The sequence below is a fragment of the Clavelina lepadiformis genome, chromosome 3 (genome assembly GCF_947623445.1).
Source record: "Clavelina lepadiformis chromosome 3, kaClaLepa1.1, whole genome shotgun sequence".
Taxonomy (NCBI): domain Eukaryota; kingdom Metazoa; phylum Chordata; class Ascidiacea; order Aplousobranchia; family Clavelinidae; genus Clavelina; species Clavelina lepadiformis.
Genome location: NC_135242.1, coordinates 4,555,405 through 4,579,711, shown reverse-complemented (window position 1 = coordinate 4,579,711; position 24,307 = coordinate 4,555,405). Strand labels below are relative to the sequence as shown.

The following is a 24,307-nucleotide window of genomic DNA, read 5'->3' as shown; positions in this document are numbered from 1 at the left end:
CGAAGAACAAAATGAAGTTTCATGCATAGCGTCATTGTAACATTATTTGAGCGTCATTGAAACATCCATGTATCAGCATTTCAGTGTCAAGAGTTAAACTTATCAATAAGTTTTAAAACAGTCTTAACATTGAAATAGTTGATGTACACAATGGGGGCATACATTATCGACATATAGGTCAACAGGTTAATATCACTTAGGCCTAGTTAGGATTCTCCTTCCCTGTAATTCCCTCTCCTACTCAATGAATTTGTACATCGATGACGTATGCACCGAATCTGTACATAACGCTACCAATGTAACTGAGGTTGCTGGAATGAAACTAAAATAAAATACCACAATCGCACATATGGTAGCCTATTACATTGGATGTGCCGAATTTCTGTATTTGGGCAGTCAAACATGTAGGATTTTTCCAGGTCTAATGCTAATGCTGCATCATATACGCAGAACTGCACAAGCAATAGCCTACATCAGTGATTCCCAAACTGTGTGCCGCGAATCTTTTTGGAAAAGAACTGTATAAATATTTAAAATAAGGCATGCAGACAAGCATATGCGACTTAAAAGCGCTCTAACTGCTTCAATAGCTGATAAAAAAGCACATGTCCATCCAATAAGCACATCCATCGCATTAACATGTGAAAATAAATTTTTCTAATGTAACTTTTCTTCTCTTGTAAGTGTGCCGTGAGCGTTTTATAATTTTTCTAGTGTGCCGCAAGCTGAAAAAGTTTGGGAATCGCTAGCCTACATGATGAATTTTTATAATAGAGTAAACCCCTGCTACTTAAATTATGGATTTAGTGGAAAAGTGCACAACTAAATGACGTCACAATTTGGTAGCAAGGGTCTAGTACTGTATACAAATGCATCATGTGGTTTGTGCAACTTGAAGAACTTGTGCAGAAGACCCTTTAAAAAGTCTTAGACCTGCTTGTGAATGGGCTACACTTTCCACTACGATATGCATGTTCACCACAACCAAAAATCCATACGTATCAATAACTAAACACGCAATAAATTAAACAACCTCCTAAGTATCCAATGCTTGCCGCGAAGTTCACGCTGCAAAGTCTTTGAACGAACGAAAGAAAGCCGACCCTACGTTTTCGCATGTGACGTGGCGTCTGAGAAATTACGTTTTCGAAGTTGTGAATGAAAAAATCAAGGAATTATTAAACTGATACTAATGACAAATGTCTCAATCCAAAGTAACCACAGAGACATGTTACAGTTTAATTGCATTGAGAATTAATTGGAAATAGATAAAAGCTTATTGATAATGAAATTGATGATGCTCAGGTGAAGATGATTATAGGTAATGTTAATGCTATTGATGCAACTGAAACTAGAAGATTCGAGACTAGAATTACGGACCCGCTTTAGAGGATGACGGAGCAAGATAAAAGATTATCATGATGTTATGGTGTAAAATTGCCATAGCACCTCTAACACCACATATGGTGATGCACACCGTCGTCGTCGGCTCGTTAGTTGAGTGGTTAGAGCGCTGAACTCGTAATAATGGGGCCTGTGTTTCGTGTTCGATACCCAGTAACGCTACGATCATAATGCCCTTGGGCAAGACAGTAGACCTGGTAGACAGTTCTAAATTAACAACACTAAGCTATATTAATTCTAAACAAAAAAAATTGTGACAATTGAAGCTTGCACAAAGGCTAGCTCGGTAACCGGGGCTTGAGTGTTGAAGAATCATTGTCAAGTTGAGGTCGTGCAAATACTGTCCTCAGTCCGAAGATAAACATTTCTATGCATTTCACTGTAAAGAGGAATGTTAAACATGTAGGCCATACATGTTTAACGTGAGTTTGTCGTGAGTTGATGGACCTGATAAGATAAGTTAGATACAGGCTACCGACCCATGAAATACATGGTATTTAAATCATAACAAAGTCACCACGTCACCGTAGTTTTGTGTCTGAATAATTAGTGACGTCATTCATTCATACACTACCGACTGACGTAAATTTCTCACGTATTTTGTAACTTGAAAAATGAATGAAGTTTTTTTTGTGTCATTGCTTATGTTGTTTTACGAAATGCGACCTAATATAGTCTGACACGAAATGTTTAGAACTTTAAATAGTCCAATCAGCTTAAAGTAACATTGCGCGATTACAATAGCGCATTTTTGTTTGTCACTTGACGCGTGACCTACTCTCTAAGCATAAGCGCACCTCTTCTACCAATTCAACCACTACGCCTTATCGTAAATTATCAAGGTTACTTTCGTGTACAAAATCTTGCAGTCCAAGTTTGGTCGTAAATTATTTCATAATAAAAATAATGATGTGTGCTGAAAAATTGTAAAGATATACGTTTCATTAGAGACCGATATCACAACTCTATGTTAGGTCTTCTGTACCAAAGTATGGATTATGAATAAATCCTATGCAGTTATTTCGAAGTTTTTTAACACGATAAAAGTTTTGTTACTTGTTACATGTTACTTCTCGACAAAGAACCTTTAACTACAACAACATAAAATTTTTCAGAAAGTCTTCATTCTTCATTGGCCTACAGCCAGTGGCGTAGCAGCCACCTGGCGCTTCTGGCTCTGCGCCAGGGGCGGCAGTCTGCAAGGGGGCGGCAAAATGAGGCTGCACAGTGCACACAGCACGAGAATTTAAAAAAAAATGGAGCGGTAAACAAGCTATTTTGTTACAATGTGGTCCCGCTGCAAGGCTGCCACTCGTAGGGATTTTACCCTACGGTAGGGTTTTTTGGCCCCTTGTAGGGTGTAGGGTGACCCTACGGGTTTTTCACCTTTATTCATAGATTTCCTTTTGTTTAAAGTAAAATAAAAATAAATTCAAATAGTAATTTTACTGAATAATGACAAAAACATAGTCTAAGCCAGGGGTGGCCAAACTGCGGCTCTTTAATGAATTAGCATTGTTGAATTAGACATGCATTTTCCCGGTCTAGACGAGTTGTTTGATCAGATTATGAAACAATGCGTTCTATCTCATGTAGTAACAATGGACACTTTAGTTAAGTAAATTGTCAGATTGAAGCTGTACGTCAGGGCTGACCTAGTTTTAAGTCTTGGTTATGGTTATACTAATAATTGTAAATTGCAAAAAGAGTTGGAGAAGCCCAGCAGGTGAGACAGCAGATGAGCAGAATCAGCAGATTGAAGTTATTGAACAGACAGGATTACAGGAATCAAGTGATCTTGTTTTGATCAAGTCAAGTGATCTTGAATACGATACTTTTATCATTAAATTACAATAATTCTGGTTGTTGACAAGTTGACAACGGTAATGCCCAAAGAGGTGAGATCCAAAAATTCTAGGTTTCGATCGCAAAGCTACAGAAAAGAATGGGAAAAGGAAAACTGGGCACAAAGATGGTTAAAAGTTTCGTCTCAGGAAGCATCAAAAGCATTTTGTCAATTTTGTGACAAGAACATTCTTGCTGGGAAATCAGAACTAATGAGGCATGCAAAAACTGCTCAACATTGTCAAAATGCTGCACAAGTTCTTGGAAGCACATCGATGGAGCAATATGTCACAAGTAGTCGAGGCTGCATCAAAGCTGAATTAAATACTGTGGCCTTAATTGCAAGACGCAATATTTCTTTCAATTTCATGTCATACATGGTACCAACCCTGAAGCATATTGCTAGTGATTCCAAAGCAATAAAAGATATGACCTCTGGTCGGACAAAAACAACATATCTACTAACAAAATGTCTAGCTGTTGATGCTCATGAAAGGTTAATTCAAGAGCTACAAGAAGCTAAAGGCTTTTCAATTCTCTGTGATAAAGCATCAGATATATCAATGAATAAAATCTTTTGTATAAACGTCCGCTATTTATACAATGGATCACCAAAAACACAGTTATACCAACTCATTAGGCTAAAAAGGGAAACACAATTAGTGGAAACACAAACGTCAGTAAATGTTGAACTACTTTAGTTCTGGTGCTTTTGAACTGAAACTAAAGTAGTTATAAAGTGCCATAAAACTGCCAAAATTTCTTTTTTTTTGTTCAAACTGCATAGGGAGATGTAGGGTTTTTTTAGGTGTGCTGGTAGGGTTAATTTCTTTTTTTTGAGTGGCAACACTGTCCCGCTGACCAAGAAAACTGTGGAAGGTGAACCAGTCCTGGGCATTTAAACGTTTAATTGTAAACTTTTAAGTTGTTATTGATTGTAAACGTTTAAATGACAGGTTGTGATTAAATTTATACAAGTGTTAATTTAGACTCGAAAATGAAACGTGTCAAAGAGAGTGGAGCTTTTTTTAAAAAGAAGAGAAAGCAAGAGAAGCAGAATTAAAAAAGCACAAGGGAGCTATGCTAAAATTTGTAACCTCTTCTAGTTCAAATGTTTCTTTAACATTACCAGAGAACGATTCAAATGAAAACCCAGACAATAACGCTGAGCACCAGAGAGATACTGAAAATATCAGCTTATCAGCAGAAACGCAAGAAACAGGGTCTATCAAAAGTAATACCAATGAAATCAATTATGCATTGCCAGTTATAGATGAAGACGAAGGTGAAAATAACGACGAAGCAGTTGCAGTAGTCAACAATTTGCCCAATGATGTGGCCTCTTGGCCTAAAGCTATAGATCACCATTTGTATGGATGAAGAGCGAAAAAAGTGGAAAGCAATTTTAGAAAGCGTTGTTGATGTCATATTATTTCTAAGTAAGCAAAACCTTCCTTTTCGAGGACATCGTGAAGCTTTTGAATCCAACAACCAAGGAAATTTTTTAGAGACCGTGAAGCTTCTGGAAAAATATAGTCCCGTAATCATCAAATACCTTTCTGATATTCGTATTTCTACGAAGATGACAACTACTTATCTTTCTCCCACTATTCAAAATGAGCTTATTTTGCTTCTCAGTAAACAAGTCAAAAACATCGTTCTTGAAGAGGTGCGCGAAGCTAAATATTTTGCGACTATGTGCGACAGTACTCCGGACGTATCACATACTGATCAACTCTTATAGTCAGATATGTAACAATCAAAAACAGTATTGCCAAACTGAAGGAATTCTTTTTGAATTTCTTTCCGTTGAGCGGAAAAACGGCAGCTGAAATTTCTCAATCTATTCTAGATGAACTTGAACTATACAACTATGATGTGATGATGTGTAGGGGAAAAGGCTACGACAACGCATCTACTATGTCGGGAATTCATACTGGAGTTCAGCAAAAAATCAAAAACATAAATCCAAAAGCACTACTCGTACCGTGTGGAAATCACACACTGAATCTTGCAGGTGTTCATGCCGTCGGATCGTCGCATATAAGCGACAGATTTTCGCTGTTTTACAAAGTATATTATTTTTGCTGCCTCTACTCATAGATGGGATGTCCTTCTAAAGGTTTGGTGACACTTAATCACGCGACACTTAATCACGCGACGCTTAATCACTAGGACATTTAATCACGCGACACTTAATCACGCGACACATAATCACTAGGACATTTAATCACGCGACATTTAATCACACATTTACAATGTTTATTTACATTTACAATTTACATTGTAACAAGTACATGCATATTTACATGCAACTAACATTGTATTTTACGGTGTAACGTTTTGATGGTAGGCTACTTTGGTCAAGAGCTTCGGTGACAATAGAATAATGTTAGATATTACATAGGTTATACGTAGCAATGCAAAATGACGTGTTATTTCCTGATTGGCTAATGTGTTTGTATAAAAACTAAGGTTTGGTTAAAATCTCCCCTTCTTGTCACTACACATAATATCAGTTTTACCTTCTGGACTGTTCATTACTGAATTGGAGTTATAGTTTTGTTTAAATGTGAAAAGATGATGAAAATGTTTCTATTGTGATACAACTTACTTCGGACAATATAACAATTAGACTTTATGAAGCTGGTGTTGATTTAAAGAAACATTATAGAGAAAGCCGGCGAAACGGAGTCAAAGACAATTGTCGGGGAGTTCTAAAAGAAAGACTAACAGCCTTTGGCTTTAGGCCAACCTTAAAAGCAATCCACATCGCCATCCCCACAGAGAGATGCACAGCTTTAATTACTGAATTTTCCTCACGCTTTTCCGACATCCAAGTGATTATGTGTCGCGTGATTAAATGTCCTAGTGATTATGTGTCGCGTGATTAAGTGTCCTAGTGATTATGTGTCGTGTGATTAAATGTCCTAGTGATTATGTGTCGGTGATTATGTGTCGGTGCACCCCTTCTAAAGCATGCGCCAATCGCGCTGAAGCGAGCTAGTGATTGATACGCGATGGAGCGCACATCACGCTGCTGTAAAGGCCCTTCACGCAGGTTTTGATGAGTTTATGGATGCTCTAAGAGTCTAGACTCTAGAGGAACTATGTAATCCAAACGAAAATCTTAATACACGAGGTGACGCTCATAGTATTCTAGAAGCGATTCAGAATTTTTCTTTCTTTTTCTTCTTATGTTTTTGGAAAGTAATCCTGCGAGAATCTCATCATACTCAAACTTATTTGCAGCAAAGAGGATTGCTGTTAGCGCAATGCTCTAACAAGATGAAAGCGTTTGTCAACTTTTTAGTGGAAGAACGAGATAATCTGGTTAAAGGTTCTGTGGATGCAGCGATCAAAAAATGCACAGAGCTAGAGATTCCAGTTGAAGATCGGAGAGTTCGCAGAAAAAAGAGAATGCCTGGCGAACACGCAGAAGATGCTGGCCTTAGTGTTGTTGGAGAAGTAAGACGATGCATGTTTCAAGCATTGGACAGATTTAAACTTGAAGCTGAAACTAGGTTTACCGGCATACACCACTTGAATGATATGTTTGGATTTTTGAACCCTCACGCACTACTGCAAAGCGAAAGTCACAATGGATTCACCAACGCTTTTAGAAGCACTTATGACGACGAGGTGGACTTTTTGGAGTTAGCTGTGGAAATTGACAGATTTAAGAGGCTGGTGCGAAGCAGTGAAACCACGTTTGATCGTAATGCAACAGCGTTTGATGTTTTACAGTGGTTAGCTAAATCACACCTACTTGATTCGACACCATATTTATGCTTGTGTCTGAAACTTTATCTTACCATTGGTGTTTCAACTGCGAGTTGTGAGAGGAGTTTCTCAAAGCTCAAAATGATAAAGTCCTATTTACGTTCTACCATGAATGATGATCGGCTATCAGCTCTATCGATTCTTTCTATAGAAAGACATTATACGTTCAAAAACTTGATTTTGAAGATATTATCGCTGATTTTGCTTCGGCGAAAGCTCGAAAAGTACAATTTTGAGGCGGCTATTGATTTTTTATTTGCCTAATACATTTGTTGTCCATTTTTTGTCTTTTATTTTAGGCCTTAACGCTGAGACAGTGAGGCTTCTTTCTCAAGCAATATAGAACTTCTGAGACGCGGCACATTATCTGTAATTATTTTTATTGAAAAGATTGCGTGAACATGAAACTATACTTCAAAATTTGCTGCAGTCTACATAGGGCGGCATTTTGATCGAAAGCCAGGGGCGGCAGCATATGCTCCTACGCCACTGAGTCCATGCACTGTAAAACCCAACCTGGTCACTATGACGCAACAATCGCTTTTTCTCGGCTGTTAGGCAGGATTGTTAGTAGCCAAGTCAAGTCAAGTTTATTTCGCAATAACGCACATAACAATATTGCGCATGCAGGCAGTAGCGAAAGACCACTATAGGGTCATCTAAATCTAGCTCGCCTAGAGACTCTAGGCGTAGCTAGAGTAGCTGTTGCTATAGTCTAGGCTAGAGTATAGCAACATATTGTTTTTAGTTGTTTTGTTTTTAGCTTGGCTAAATTAATTTAAAAATAAAAATGAAGAAGTATAAAAGCGGTTGGGAAAAGGAGAAATCTAGAAGAGAAGCAGAAGCTAAATTGAAAAAAGTTGTAGCAGGTTCAAAAAAAGTGACTGATTTTTTTGATGTTGTAAGCGAACCGAAAAGCAACATTGCAGAAACGACGTCCTGTAGGCCTAATGCAACTGCTTTGCGACCATCTACTTCGAGTGACTGTATTGCAGAGCCACATATAAATATTGTTTCATCGGAACCAAATTTAAAAACCAAGTCATCTAATGTTGCTGAGGATGAAACACATGGGGTAAAAGAAACTATTCAACACGACATGGATGTTGGATGCTGGGGAGGAATTTCTGACCAGCTGAGAGATTACTGCTGCCAAATAGGAAGTTTAGAATTTCAACATCTTGATGCAGATTTTTCAACTTCAGAGACACGTATTACTGGCGATAAATTTAAACGGCGTTGTTCTAAATCGCTATTTTGGCGAGAACAATTGAACGGCGAAATAGTGAAACGCGAATGGTTGTGCTATTCGCCTTCAACCAAGAAACTTTACTGCTTTTTTTGCAAACTTTTTGCGTCTGATTCTGAGAAAATCATGCTGCAGCTGGCATCAGTTGGTTATGGCGACTGGAAACATGCACCACGCGACCTGGCCAGGCACGAATCTTCTAACAAACACTTAAGTTATCTTTCAACATATTTCTTTCGAAGAGCAAAAAAAGGAAGCATTTGCAAAGATTTGGAAGAGCAAAAAGAATCTGACAGAAAATATTGGTGCAAAGTATTAGCTCGAGTTTTAAGCGTGATAAAATTCCTATCATCCAGAGGGCTGGCCTTCCGCGGAAGTAGTGAGAGGGTTGGTTCTCCACAAAACGGTAACTTCCTTGGAATTTTGGAGTTGTTGGCAGAATACGATACTTTCCTTGCTGAGCATATTCAAAAGAGAGTGAACAAAGGCAAGGGACACGTTTCGTATTTCTCATCGACTGTATGTGAGGAATTCATTGACGCAATTGCAACAAAAGTATTACATATTATTATTTCCGAAATAAAACAAGCAAAGTATTATTCAGTGTCCGTGGACTCAACACCTGACATTGCAAATGTTGACCAGTTAACAATAATTTTTCGGTATGTTTTACCTGATGGTCCCGTGGAACGATTTGTCAAATTTATGCCCACCCGTGGACACACTGGTCGCCAATTGGCTGATATACTTTTGGAGTTTATAGAATACAATGGGATCAGTTTGAAAGATCTCCGAGGACAATCTTATGACAACGCTGCTAACATGAGCGGAAAATATAAAGGTATGCAAGCTATAATAAAAGAACGCAACCACCAAGCAGAATATATTCCTTGCGTAGCACATTCCTTGAATCTTGTGGGAAAATGTGCTGCTGAGTGTTGCCAATCCGCGGTTCGTTTTTTCATGTTTGTTCAAGGACTCTATGTATTCTTTTCAGCTTCAACACACAGGTGGAATCTTCTTGTTGATGCACTGAAACCACTTAAATGTCCAACAATTAAGCCTTTGTCTGATACACGTTGGGAGGCGCGATATGATGCGCTACATGCACTAAGAAAAGGTTACCAAGCGGTTCTTCAAGTCTTGACGGCAATATCTGATGACAATGATGAAACATATCAAACTAAAGAAACAGCCAGGGGTTTTGTTTCATCGATGAAAAAGCTTGAAACTGGTATTTTAGTCGAGGTATGGTCGTGCATAATGGAACGGTTCCATAAGACGAGTCAGGCTCTGCAGGACATCAACATGACTTTGAATAAGGCAACAAATTTGCTTCAGGGTCTACAGAACTTTATTCAACTTCTCAGACCCCAATTTCAAACATTTGAAGGAAGAGGTCAAGCATTAAGTGGCTGTCATCATTACACTGAAGAAATTTCAAGAAAGAAAAGAAAAGAAAAGTAGGGTTGGATAGCGAAGGTGAATCTGAAGACACATCACTTGATCCATCGAGCAGATTCAAAGTAGACTCATATCTGCCGATCATTGACCAAATTCTTTCGTCTATGAAAACCCGACTAGAAGCTTACGACGGTCTCCAAAGAAAGTTTTCGTTTCTGATAGAATTGAACACCATGTCTAACTGCAAAATTGAAGCAAGTGCGAAATCGTTACTTCAATATTATCCAGATGATCTGAAGGAGTCATTGCCTGAGGAGATGATTCATTTTTCTACACTGATAAAACAACACCATTTCAACAGTGAATGCAAAGAAATTCAGATGTTTAAGTTCATAAATGAAAATGAATTCGCGCATGCATTTCCTAATGTATCGGTTGTTTTCAAGCTTTATCTTTGTCTGATGATTTCTAATTGCTCTGGCGAGCGCTCATTTTCAGCACTAAAAAGAGTAAAAAATCATTTGCGTTCGTCTATGAGGCAGAAAAGGTTGAATTCCTTAGCTATACTCTGCATCGAAAACGACATTTTGCAAAAAATAGACACCGATGACATTATTAAGAGCTTTGCATTGTCTAAATCCAGAAAATGCGTCATTTGAATGTGTGCATACAAAGTATATATATACTTTGTTTATGTATTAATATTTTTTTTTCGTTTCAATTGTGGTTAGTTTTTAGTACAACGAATAGAATAAAAAATAGGCCTCTGACTATCATAGAGGCCCATAAAAAGCTTAATCCGGTCCTGCCTGTAGGCCTATAGTGATTAATATGTGGTATAAGCTTACATACTATTTTTGTTGGTTCGTTTATTTTTATTTGAGATTTCTTGCTGTATATATAAGCCAGAAGAAAACAAACTTAATTTGTAAGCCTAACTTCAATAAGCAAAAGACCTGAAGAACTTCGGTGGCGATGAGGAAATTTTGATACATTTTTATGTAAATTGCTGGAACCTTTTTACCTCATTTATGATAATTGTTATATTTTTATGCTTTGAAACTAAAACTTATAATAAATGTAAAGTATACGGTTTGGTAAGATGTATTGCAGCAATTGGATTGCCAAGAAAAAATGCAAACTTTCAAAGCGTTGAAGCAGACGCATGCCTTTTAACTCAAAAATTGCTTGCTTGGTTATTAAGAATGCTTTAAAAGTAAAACAAAAAAGTTTTTGTACTTGTAGGCTAATGCCTTAATATGTTACTATATATAGCCTACTAACCAATGATCATTTATCCAGCATCATACAACGGGTTGCAAGATTGTCGTGAGGGCGCACAGCGAATGATCAGATGTCCGGTAAGCAATATTTTTACATTCTAATTTCAACAAACTCAACCATTTAGCAACAGTCAAACTGGCCAAAACTCCTCAACTTATATAAATAAGTTAAAAGTTTTCTTATTAAAGAATATTGTTTGCGTTATCCAGTCGTGCAGTAAAATTAGAAAAAATAAAACAATCGAAGTCTTGCAACACATGAGCAATAAAGAGCATGTTGCAATTGGAAGCAGATTGTTGTACAAAAACTCAACAGAAAACTGTTCAACTTTTCAGCTTTATCACTATTCATTGACTATAAAGATAGTGGAATATTTGCGAAAATGTCAAGTGTAAGCATGATTCTTTTGTTCAAATTGTTCATTTTATATGGAAAGTCACAAAGGTAAGCGGTAATTAATTTTGTAGAAATGTTCGTAGGGCTTAAATGTCGTTAGAAAACGATTTGGAATGATAAACTATACATTTGTTGATTTAAAAATTCTTAGAAAAATAATGCACTTTTTCTCCGTTTTTTTTCGTTTTTAACCTGATTTGAACTGTTTTTTTATACACGCCACGTTCCCACGCCACAACACAAACAAAAACACGAGCTGGCTTTACCTTGGTCTGGTTGGTTTAGGAGACGCATTCATAGCTAAAATGTGCCATCTCAACGTGCTACAAGTATTCTCGGAGGTATATAGAAGATACGGTGGCTACTCGCACCCTAAATTCGTTATAAATTACCTCACCACTTGGTGACGCAATCAAAATCACTCTTCAAGAGAGGACCGGGGCGGAGCTTCTTACGTTATTGTTCCAGGTATGAAGGGGAAGCAACTACGAACAGAAAAGATAAGTCCAACACAAAGGGTACTCTGAAATCGCGTAAGCGGCCTTGTTTCTATTTAAATGAAAGCAATTATTAGGCGTTGTGCACAACCGAATTGCGCAGGTTTTTTACTCACCAATCAGCTCACGCTTTATCATTTCCGACAAAATTAATAACTTTGGAATTGGGAAGAATTTCTCTCTCCGCCAATATCGTCGACTTTAACGGCTAACACAGCGCCAGCTACTGCAAGGCGGTGGCTAAACTTACCTTCAATTCGTTACAAATTAACTTGCCACTTGGTGACGCAGTCAAAATTGCATTTCAACAGAGAGACAGGCGGGCCTTTGTCTTCTTACGTATGCTTATTGCTTGCTAGATTTGAAGATTTGAAGAATTTGCTATCATTTATAGAGATACTAGCTTTCAATGAGAACTATAAATTGTTTTGTATGTATTATGGTGCCGTCTACTAGACGCCACCCAATTGGGATTCCCCTTCTTTTTTCTCACGATTTTGTCGCTTTGATGATGTGGTCCCATTTGAAGTTTTGAACCCCATTTTGAAGAGTTTGTTGGTTATATAGGAGGATGTAAGATGTATGGTATACAATTTTAGAGCTAAGGTCCGTGACTTCATTTCCCGTTAAAAAGTTGTAGGTTGTTTTGTTGTAAAGGTTGTTTTTTAAATTTTGTAGAGTGAGTTTTTCCAGAAGTTGGTAATCTAGGAAGGTAAATTACTGTGACGTTAGAAAGCGATAACGTCATAGTGATGTCATAACTCGGACTTTTTGAGGTGCTTGTGCATTTCTGCATTTAGACCCGTGCTGGCCAATGGCCAGTGTTCAATCGTATTTCGGTATTTTGCACACCGTTTTTGGTATGTGACAATAATGTTTACAGTAACTCCTCTACTTACGAACATTTGTAGATACGAACGTTCAGTTTCGTATTTAGGCCTACCCGTTACGATATTAACCGCGGGCACTGCATACAGTATTAAACGTCCAATCATCGAGATGAAGCTCATTCATAATGCTTATTGGTGCATGAAAGATACTCTCGCCCTGGCATGACCCTACAGGCTAGACAATGAGAAAAAATAATGCGAGAGTGGAAAATATGATGCCTGAGATGCTACTTGAGTATAATGACTTTCCAAGTACATTTGCGGTGATGTCTGCACTGTAATATTCTGATGTAACTTCGACAAGGGCAACTGCAACAAAGCTTGGATTGCTTTCGCTAATTATTACAGCAATAATGTGAGATCATGTAATACACAAGCAAGTCTGCACTTATTTAAAATTGAAGTAATAAACTGAAAAATATTATGCAGGCCGCATTAAACTATTCGTGGGCCGCATGCGACCTGTGGGCCATATGTTGTGCACACCTGGTTTAATTGAATGACCTTAATCAGTAAGGCAATCAAAAGGACGCCGGTAGAACACAAAATTAAAGGGAACAGAAATCAAGGTACGTAATGTAATAACTGATGGGCAATTAAAGCCAAGCATGCTGTTTCATGTCTTCTTCAGACACTCCTTCCCACTCTGACCCAGACTGAAACGTCGATGGACCGCTGTAACTCCATAACATACTGTACTTGTATATTCTTGTAAATACAATGCAACGATTAGAGACAATTGCGGTTCGTGCTTTTATTTTATTTTTGTGTCTTTAAAATATGAAAACATCTTAAGTGACATGTTACGTATGTGATGCACGAATGTTTGGAAGACATACATAGCACTGTACACCAATTAACAGTACAGTACCAACTTACCAACAATTCAAGATACGAACAGCCATTCGGAATGTAACTCGTTCGTAAGTTGAGTAGTTTCTGTATTGAATAGGGATATATGTTCACTTGTCTGAATGTTGCTTAGTACCCTACTGGAAAGTTTGCTTTTAATATGCCGGATATAAAAATAAATGTAATCCCAAAATTTGTGCCACACCAACAGAATACCGGTACTTATAATATTGAATATAGGGCAAATTGCCAATTTTCTGGCGCAAAAGCAATTCCGGAGAAATCTAATGCATCATACAAACTTACCTGTAGGGGCTTGATATACAAGACCTACAAGATTTTACCAGAAGAAAGCAATGTTTGTATGCTCAAGCATAGATCAAGAAAATAATGTAAATAAAGTCTAACAGAATAATAAATCTGTTGTTGTGGTTTGGAGCTTGAATTTGGTACTGCATCTTAAGAGTATTATGAATGTATAATTGTATATTAACTCAGCCAAGTGGCAAAAACACTAAAATGTGGAACTATCAAGGTTAAGTAATATTTTTGTAGCTTAAATTACTTTTTGACTGCATTTGGACATTGCTTTCTAGCAATTGGTTTTGATCAAGAAACTGATTTACAGAGAATATTTTTTAGGGCTGTGTGACAGCGACCCGGTTAGTTTATTTTTGTTTATGACATGACAGTGTGTTAATTATGTCTTTATGAATTTGTGACATGGTTCAAGGAAGAGCAAGACTCCACGATGACTTCAGAGGTATCAAACATACTTCCTGAGAATGGGAAAGCACCGAAAACGTTTAAATCGACCGTTGGAATAGCTTTGTCGTGTCTTGGTGCCGCAGTTGGTACAGGAAATATATGGCGGTACCCACGAATCGTAGCAAACAACACCGGTGATGACGGTGCTTTGGCATTTCTGCTCGTCTGGTTGCTGTTTCTTTTCACTTGGTCTATTCCACTTTTGCTTGTGGAGTATGGGACCGGAAGATACACACGTACTGCTGCCATAGTTTCATTCAGAAAAATGATCGGGCCGAAAAGTATGTGGTGTGGTGCCTTTATTGGGTTTGTTAGCTTTGCCATTGCAAGCTATTATGCTGTTATCTGTGGCTGGTGTGCATATTATTTTATTTACTACATAGCCAATCCATTGCCGGAGAACTTGGAGGCAAGCAAAGAACTTTTTAGATTTTTTTCGGAAGACACACTGTTCCCTGTCCTGCTACAAGCAATTGTTATAGCATTTGGTGGGGTGTGTGTATTTGCTGGAGTGCGATCCATTGAACCTGCGATGATGATAATGGTTCCGGTTCTTCTCGTGATCATGTTATCTTCCTTTATTTATGCACTAACTTTGCCGTCAGCTTCTGTGGGAATTAGTCACCTATTCACAATGGATTGGGAAGTGTTTGCCAGTCCCAACACCTGGATAGATGCGCTCACTCAAAACGCTTGGGACACTGGAGCTGCTCAGGGCATACTGCTTGTTTATGCAACTTACCTTGGTCGTGAACATGGAGTTGTTAGGTATGGCACTGTAATTCCATCCATAAACAACCTTTTGAGCTTGCTGATGGCTATTACATTGTTTGCAACTGTTTTTTCAACCCAAATTGCTCGCGATCCCACGATGACGGTGCAGACAATTTTAACCTCATTCACATTCAATGGTCCTGCTAACACTGGTCTAACTTTCATATGGATTCCTCTTCTTTATTCAACTCTATCTATTGGACGTGGAATCACCGTTATTTTCTTTTTCTGTCTGTTCCTGGCAGGATTTTCCTCCCAGGTTAGTTTAATTGAGGCATCCTGCCATCAACTGGTGGACATGAAGATGCCAAGAAAGTTTGCCGTCCCTTCCATTTGCATACTAATGTTCTTGCTTGGACTGGGAAGCTCTCTGAATGTCCACTTTCTCGTGAACCAAGATTTTGTTTGGGGATCTGCCATTGTACTAAGTGGTTCTATGATCTTATATCTTGTTCTTGGCTTTGGTGTGTCTAAGTTTCGCAGAGATATAATCAATAACTTTGGAGATGGTTCTGATTGGTATCTGCCTCGCATATGGGAATGGATAATGTGGGGATTGATACCAATCCAAGTCGTAGGTTTGTTAATATGGTGGATCGTTACCCGTGTTCGTGACACAGAGAATGTCTGGTACAAGTTTGAAGAACAGAGTCTCATGTCTGCACTTGTACAGTGGGTGATCTCAATCATGCTGCTAGTGCTGCTCAACTTCTTATATCTTCGTTATGCAGACAAAATTTTACCACGTATGTACATTGTCACTGGATCATCCATGTTTACAGTGTCAGGAAGTGTAGGTGATGCCCAAAATGATTGTCATTTGGAATTGGAAACTCTGGACATTGGTGAAAATTCTACATCTCAGAGGAATGGTCTTCCTGGAAGCAGTAAACAGGAAAATTGATGATATCTAACATCAATTCAAGGTAGAGCTGTATGTGTTTCTATATTTGAGACTTCACTTAGAACTATTAGCATGCTGCATTGTAAATATGTTGTTTAGTTTGGTGTAGTATTTATAATGCAAGCTCCTCTGCTGTGAATTTGTATTGTAGAAATGCGCTATAGCATTGTTTACTTCGCCAATAATTTGTGGAAGTTGCAAATACTACGTAACTACGATATTACAAAAGCAAACATATTGAAAACAGAAACCAATTTAGCACCTACAATTATTTATTGTCGGCTATTATTTTACTTTTGTGATTTAATTTTCTTTAATTATTGTGTTGTATGTCACACAGCTTTTATCAATTTCTTAACAGATTTGTGACATACGTTTAAGCTATTGCCGGCTGTGTAGCATAGTGATTGGGTTCAATCTGCTTTACACCCACTTAATCCAAATCTTCACCAGTTGGCTTAAGTTGGTATATGGTAAAGAAAAGCTATATCATATTCTATGTTCTTATTGCTTCTGCGTTTCTGCACATTTTCTATGGTATTTACATTACACAAAGCTTCACCACATATTAATCAGATATATTCCTTGTTGTAAGCTACTTTTAACAATTACATCGTTGTCCTGTACTTACTTCTATTGGGATTTTTTCGATACTGTATGTTTGAGCTACACTATGCATACACACCTATAACGTTACACTGCTCATGTGTTTTCACATTCCTTTCCTTGTAATAGTTTATATAACAGTAGTACATGTATTTGGAAGTTTTTGATCTTTTGCTCATTTGGAGAATTATTTTGAAAATGATCAATCCAGCTCTTCTTACAGGAGTCAGAAAAACATTTATGGAAATATTTGTTTTTTTACATTTTCATCGTGCACTTGAAGTACTTATAAGTTATTGAAGTTTTATGTCAAGTTACTTTATGGACAAATGTTACATCAACTTTTAAAGTTACCGTGCGTTAACATCTGCACAGCCTTGTTTTAATGCACTTTGCTATGTTAACTCAAATAAAATGCAATTGAATAATTCACCGCTACATCACCTGATATTACAACAATTGAACATTTTCCTGAATTTTTGTGCATGTAAGAGTGATTAGACTCATGCTGTGTACACTGTGGTGGATTTATGTTTACATATGCGCAAGTGTTTTGTTTCAAGAATTGCATTATTAACAATTATACAATTTAATTTAGCGGGTAAGGCTGTAAGCTACTGTACTTATGAAACAGTTTGTTTAAAATAAATGCACCGCGGACATGGAGTAAGTGACAATATCAGTGTTTAAATTTTATTAGTTACTGCTTAACCGCAAGCGTTTCATGTTAAATTTGCGTAGGAAATTACGCATAGTATCCTCTTGTATACGTAGGACGTCTATCCTCCATTTCTCTGTGTGGTTAACAAACGTTATAGCAAATTTTCCCTGGAAGTATCAGTTCGTTTTTCTATCAAAAATATGTTGCAAACTCTGCACAATTTTTAGTTATGGGCCACCTTCAAATACAATAACTTTTTATCATATTTGCATTTTCTATTACAAAGTGTTTTGATCAACCCTATGTTGTCTGATCAATAATGCCTTTGGTTTTTTGTAGAAAGTATGTTATTTTTTTTAAATGACTGAACACACCGTATTCCAGACAACGTTACATATGTTTTGTGGTTTGATTTGTTTCCGTAACTGATCGCAACAGGTCACATAAATGATGTCCCACCTATAGCGTTTGCATGCAGATATAATCGCGTAATACATGCAATAGTCGTGCACACCGGAAAATACATTTATCCCACACATGTGTTTGAGAGATCTTTTTCTATTTTAAACGTTATAATTTGTTGCTCAATCTTAATTATTTTTTATGCATTGCATTTTTGCCGATTCTGGATTCTCTCGCTGTTTATTCCTCACTTTTTTGCCTTTAGTCTTGAAAAGTTTTATAATCGTGTCTTATGGTCAAGCTTCTGTGTATTAAATTCTATTATACCTAGTCATGAAAGTTTATGTACAATAAGGATGTTTGTAATACAAACTTAGTTGCAGTGCATCGAACGTTTAATGATGCTTAACCAAAATGGAAAAGGTTAAAAATAAGTTAGATAACCCCGGTTAAAAGCCACGCCATGATGCGGAAAGAGTTTAAAGTGGGCAGGGTGACTATCTTTATAAATAAACCATCATTTACCACATGTTGGGGCAAATGTAATCTGTTATCAAAATAGCTACGGAGTTCCAGCGCGTAATATTACGTTGATGCTTGACTAAGCGCGCAGTGAAACATGCGAAGACGTCTTATACGTAAATCGAAACAGTCAAGCATGAAATCATTCCTGTATCAGCGTCTAACAGCAGTGCGCTCTACAAATTTTCGAATTGAGGACCTGCAGGTGATACCAGAGTCAGTTACTTTTACAACCTTTGCAAAAAAACGCACACAGTCATCACGTTTTTTGACTAAACTCTTTCAGCTTTGTTTTTTTCATTCGTGGACAGACGAGATTTGTGACACGAAAAGGAAATGATGCCTAATCACTAAGTAGCCTATGCCATGTCATGATTACCCGTATAATTACTAGACTGTAAATTACTTCGTCTAAGCAGGGTATTTTAAAAAATTTTGGCAATTAGAGCAGTTTAACTTTAGAAGAAACATGGCAAATGAAAGCAAAATAAACAAATTGGATGCAGACATGATTACGCTGACGAGATACGTCACAGAAAGGGGAAGGCAAATTAAGGAAGCGACCGGCGAGCTGACCCAGCTTTTGAATGCAATTTGTACGGCGGTTAAGGCGATTGGTACCAACGTAAGAAGAGCCGGGCTGATCAACTTGTAAGTGTTACGCTAACGTCCAATTTAAGAATGGTTGTGTGATTTTACATAAATAATACCGTAGCTTATGTTTTCTCGAGAACACTAGCTCTGTATATCGCATCGTTTTTTGTTTGTGTTTGTTGGAGAACGGAAAATAAAATGTTGACCGTAAAAGCGTGATGACATAATTAATCACTTCATAAACAAACAACAAATGGGAAAAGTCAGCAAAGCCCAACGGCTTGAAAATGTGCGTGAATTAAAAAAGCAATGATTAGTGGTTAGCATATGTTTGTCACCAGGCATAAAATCAGTAATAATAGAGGAAATTTGTTACGGTATATCTGCCTTAATGAACTCACCCATATCTAGATCACCAAAACTTTGGCTGAATTAAAGAAGTCGTAAACGAGAAGAACATCATTTATTTCAACCCACAAGTTAGTTAGCACGCTTAGGCTAATTATAAAATTATACATGTTGCATTGTCTTTCAAAGATACGGTGTTACTGGCTCATCGAATACAACCGGGGATGAACAAAAGAAATTGGACGTTTTATCTAACACCTTGTTCGTCAATATATTGAAGCACTCGTTTACTACCTGTCTTATGGTTTCTGAAGAGGATGAAAAAACAGTTGAAGTTGATACTTGCCAACAGGTATAAAGAATTTGGTTTTTAGAACAGTAAGTAGCATATAGAGTAAATACAAATTTGTGGTACATGGGTTGCGAGGTAGGCTTAATGCTTTATTCACTTCTAATTCGTTGTAAAAAGTGATTTCTGGAAAAAATTTGAAACAAGTTATTTCGTTGTAGCGCGTTCAGATATTTTAAGAACTTCTAAGATTCCAAAATATTTTTAAGGGCAAATACATTGTCACCTTTGACCCACTTGACGGATCGTCTAACATCGATTGTCTCGCTTCAATCGGGACTATTTTTGGGATATATAAAAAGGTAACGTGCGAGAGAATAGCACTACAAAAGTAAGCTTCCGTTTTGTACACAATCTAATTTTTCCACCTCCCAACATAGCAACATGATGGACCACCGTCAGACAAGGACGCCTTACAAAGCGGCAGAAGTATGGTAGCTGCTGGTTACGCTTTGTACGGCAGTGCCACTGTCATTGTACTTGCCACCTGTTCCAGTGTTGACACCTTTATGTTGGATCCAGTAAGTTTGAGCTTTCCTTCACATATCGTGTGCTTAAACAGTTACTGGAAAAAGTGCCTATTTTCTCCATTGTAATGGTTTATATATAAACCGCAGCTTAAATTTATTATTTTCTCCAGATATTTATGACTTTTAATTATTTTGACATATAGGGCGTGGGCTACTATGCAGCGTCTACACGCTAGCTTAAAGCTAACACAATAACATTGTACTCTTATATGCAAATATATTTTCTAATCCAAATTTACCCATTTTTCTTTCTCCTGTTCTATCTACCCAACCTCGAACAACGGGTAAACGCCTGAACTGCATATTTTGGGTGACAAACTTCGTCTGCCACCGCTTTATTTTCAATAGCAGGCCTGCATTTAACACATGTTGCGGCTTATATGTCGGTGGGCGGCTTAAATTCATTTTTTGTCTTTTTTTGTACGACTTAAGTTATACAAGTTATTCATGTTACAGAATGTTGGGGAATTTATTCTGACCGAGCGAAACATGAAAATAAAGAAGAAGGGGAAAATTTTCAGTCTTAATGAGGGTTATGCTAAATACTGGGATCCGGCCATGACTGAATATATTGAAAGGAAAAAGTTTCCAAAGGTGTGTTTCTATACCGCTTAAATACCATTTCTTAAAAGTTCAGCTTCTGTTAGTAGAGTGTTAACCAATTCAGAAATAATCATAACTTGCAGTGGTTGCAAAAATATAATTATACAATGGTTGCAATGCTGTAAAAAATCCAATATAGGCCTACTGCTTTTTATTACATAAAGGACGGTTCCGCTCCGTACAGCGCAAGGCATGTTGGGTCTATGGTTGCTGACGTTCATCGTACGTTGGTTTATGGCGGTATATTTGCTTATCCAGGACACGCGAAGAAGCCCAATGGCAAGGTAATAAGATTTTTCCTTCCTTTTTACGATGCCAATTAATTATAAATGCAGCACATCAAGAAACTTTGTAACTATTCTGTTTTAAGTGAAACAACATAGGTGCTTAAAGTGAATCTAGTTGAATGTTTTGCAGGCCTAGATTTCAAGAAATGACAAACCATAAAGTTCTTTGTTATGTTGCATTTAAAATTCTTATAAGCTTAGTAAGAAATGATGACGAATGTACGTTGACTGCACCACTTAATAAAAAGTCGTTCGTTTACAAAACTCCTTTTATGCTGTTTTAATTCTTTTAATTCAATTTAGGTTATCTATTTTACATTTAAAATCACAGATACGCTTGCTGTATGAGGCAGCCCCAATGGCCTTTATTTTGGACCAGGCTGGTGGTAAAGCCACTACAGGCGATAGCGATATCTTGGACATTGTCCCAACTGAGATTCATCAAACTGTGCCAGTCATCCTCGGTTCACCAGATGATGTCGATGAATACCTAGAAATGGTTAAGAAACATAGGAATAAATCCTAACTCTAAAACGGAGAGCAATTGAAGAAAATAAATGAGAGTTGTTATATCGATTACTTTTGTGGCACTTATAAACAACTACTAATAAAATCAAGTATCACTTATTCAACAATACTCTTTCATACTAATGTACATTTTGTAGACTGCCTTTTGTCTTTTCTGTATTAAATTTAACGGTCGTGATATATATACATATATATAACTTATATAGCCTCTATGTATTTCATTTTCGATTACGTTTTGATGCAAATTTCCTTTCGTAATATTTCATGCTTAGAAGTTTAGCACACATTGCACTTAAATAAATAGTAGGTTCATCTTTATTCGTTTGTTTATTTGTATTTCTTCGAAAGTAAAAGGCTACGAAAATAACTGAAAAATTTAAAAGCTACTGTGAAGTGCTGGTCAGCATTTTACAGTTAATCAAAGTTATGCCGTGGCACTTAACTTTTTGTGCGCTATAGGCTACTATAAATAAATAACAAAAGCACTAAGCAACGCGCTCTTTATAGTTTTCCTCCACATAACAAATCGAGACTTTTTTGAATTTAGTTGATCAATTAATTACACTGGTCAACAGCCAATTTGCTTCTGAAATAAATGAGGTCAATCTTGGCTAATTCGGGGTCGCTGATCACGAATATCAACTTTAAATTTGTTGATTAGTTCTAGTTTTTGAGATATGACACCATGCCAAAATGTGCTTTACTTGCTGACGCGGAAAGAAGTGTGCGTTTATCTGTTGTAGCTTGCATCTGCCAGATAGAGTTGGGCACTTAATATATTTGTTGGAAGGTAAATGACGTTTCTATTCATATTATTTTTATTTTGACATATGTTTGAGTTGGGTTGTTTGCTTGCTTATTTTGTAAAAACTTCATGTGTTTAGTCTTGACTGCTTTTTCTGCAGATGCCTCGTAAATGCATAAAAAATGCAGACAATTTCTGCTACATTTGTGGTGAAATAACTTTTTCTTCACAAAAACGAAGTATAACGGCTGTGGTCAGGAAAGCAAACCTTGTATTCAACTTGTATTTTGGATGCAAAGTTGGTGATCAGGACAAGAGTTTGGCCTCCCACATATGCTGTAACTCCTGTGGTGCAAATCTTCGGCAATGGCTAAACGGAAAAAGAAAATGTATGCCCTTTGCTGTTCCAATGGTTTGGAGAGAACCTACTGACCACATTAGCGATTGCTACTTTTGCATGATCCCCCCGGTTTGTAAAGGTTTGTCAAGAAAGAAGAAGCAGAGTATTCAATACACAAATATTCCATCAGCAATTCGTCCCGTACCGCATGGAGAATTACTTCCTGTTCCTGAGGCACCTAAAGAGTTCACGTTACGTTGAAACATTATCTTCCAAAGAACCACACCTTATAACTCAAAATGAATTGCACGATCTTATCCGGGATTTGGAACTACCTAAAGTTAAATCAGAACTTTTGGGCTCTAGACTTCAGCTATGGAATCTTCTGGCAGAATCATCACCTTCGAAGACGGTGAATTTGATCAAGTGTCATTTGGCAAAGAGAAAATTGCATGGGAAGCGTTTAAGTTGCTGGCCACAAAATTCTTGGGGAACAAAAGAGCTGACAACTACACGGAATTGGTGTCCAATCTCATTAAAGCATACAGATGCATGAAGTGCAATATGTCACTGAAGATACACTTTTTGGACTCGCACCTGGATTTTTTCCACCAAACTGTGGAGACGTTAGTGATGAGCATGGTGAGCGATTTCACCAATGCATATCTACAATGGAAAAGAGGTACCAGGGAAAACAGAATCAATCAATGCTTGCTGACTTTTGCTGGATGATATCTAGGGATGCTCCATTAACCGTATTCAAGCGACAGGCCAAAAGGAGAAGAACAGATAAAATAGATTAGAAATTTATATTTGAAAAGTGGCAGTTATTTGTTGCATATGCTATGCTGAAATATAAACGCATGCAATTATTACACTGTTTGTAGATTGTTACTGTTGTGTTCAATAAAGTGCACCAAGGCTTGCCATATGTAACTTAGATCAACATACAAAAATGAAAAAAGTTTTTATCTTTTAAACTAGAGCTAATCAGCAATTTTAACCGACATTTTTGGATTCAGCGTCCAAAAATGCATAAGAATCAATTGTTTTCTTATCGGAAGCAAAAAAGTTTTGAAAAATTGTTGACCAGTGTTATTGATTGATTTTACATGCCAGTGTGACACTGGCAGTGTTCCGTTTCTATTTCTGAGATCTATGTACTACCAACTACCAACTCTGTGTAGGTTGGAGGGGTTCTATCATACAAGTGCACAACCGCAGGACGCCTAGACCACAGGATGCTATATTAGATCCTAGACTAGACTTGTATACTTGTCGGCTCGGTAGTGGAGTGGTTCGAACGTTAGCCTCGTAGTAAATGCTGCTCAGGTTGCGTTTTCAATACCCAGTAGCCCCATAACCATAAGTAATAACCATAAATAATATACTGCACAGTACTACCAAAACGGTTCCAGGTCGATTCAACCCACGGACGATTCAACCCCGGACGATTCAACCCACGGACGATTCAACCCAGGACGATTCAACCCAGGACGATTCAACCCATGGACGGTTCAACCCGCGGACGATTCAACCCACGGACCATTCAACGCGCGGACGATTCAACCCGCGGACGATTCAACTCACGGACCTTTCAACCCGCGGACGATTCAACCCGCGGACGATTCAACCCACGGACGATTCAACCCAGGACGATTCAACCCCGGACTATTCAACCCGCGGACGATTCAACCCACGGACGATTCAACCCAGGACGATTCAACCCCGGACTATTCAAC

The 24,307-nt window shown here is 37.6% G+C and overlaps 2 protein-coding genes and 1 long non-coding RNA gene across 3 annotated transcripts; all 3 read left to right on the top strand.

Moving 5' to 3' along the window:
• The first annotated feature begins 12,438 nt into the window (after nt 1-12,438).
• Nucleotides 12,439-18,049, top strand: LOC143448913 (putative sodium-dependent transporter YocR). Its single transcript, XM_076948848.1, has one exon. The coding sequence runs from the start codon at nt 14,356-14,358 to the stop codon at nt 16,048-16,050; it is 1,695 nt and encodes a 564-aa protein (XP_076804963.1). The 5' UTR covers nt 12,439-14,355; the 3' UTR covers nt 16,051-18,049.
• Nucleotides 18,050-18,573: 524 nt separating this feature from the next.
• LOC143448914 (fructose-1,6-bisphosphatase 1-like) lies at nt 18,574-21,798 on the top strand. The gene is made up of 7 exons (XM_076948849.1): nt 18,574-18,892; nt 19,373-19,535; nt 19,742-19,834; nt 19,913-20,053; nt 20,519-20,656; nt 20,830-20,949; nt 21,284-21,798. The coding sequence occupies exons 1-7, from the start codon at nt 18,711-18,713 to the stop codon at nt 21,476-21,478; spliced, it is 1,032 nt and encodes a 343-aa protein (XP_076804964.1). The 5' UTR covers nt 18,574-18,710; the 3' UTR covers nt 21,479-21,798.
• A 246-nt stretch (nt 21,799-22,044) lies between these two features.
• On the top strand, nt 22,045-22,808 carry LOC143448915 (uncharacterized). The gene is made up of 2 exons (XR_013114489.1): nt 22,045-22,270; nt 22,386-22,808. It is a non-coding gene; the product is annotated as an uncharacterized LOC143448915 (long non-coding RNA).
• The last annotated feature ends 1,499 nt before the right edge of the window (nt 22,809-24,307 follow it).

What these genes read in the sequence shown, in the direction of transcription:
- LOC143448913 (XM_076948848.1), top strand. Translation starts at nt 14,356, where the DNA reads ATGACTTCAGAGGTATCAAACATACTTCCTGAGAATGGGAAAGCACCG.
- LOC143448914 (XM_076948849.1), top strand. Translation starts at nt 18,711, where the DNA reads ATGGCAAATGAAAGCAAAATAAACAAATTGGATGCAGACATGATTACG. An exon ending in AGAGCCGGGCTGATCAACTT is followed by an intron (nt 18,893 to 19,372) that starts GTAAGTGTTACG and finishes TGTCTTTCAAAG; the next exon opens with ATACGGTGTTACTGGCTCAT. An exon ending in AAAGGAAAAAGTTTCCAAAG is followed by an intron (nt 20,657 to 20,829) that starts GTGTGTTTCTAT and finishes TATTACATAAAG; the next exon opens with GACGGTTCCGCTCCGTACAG.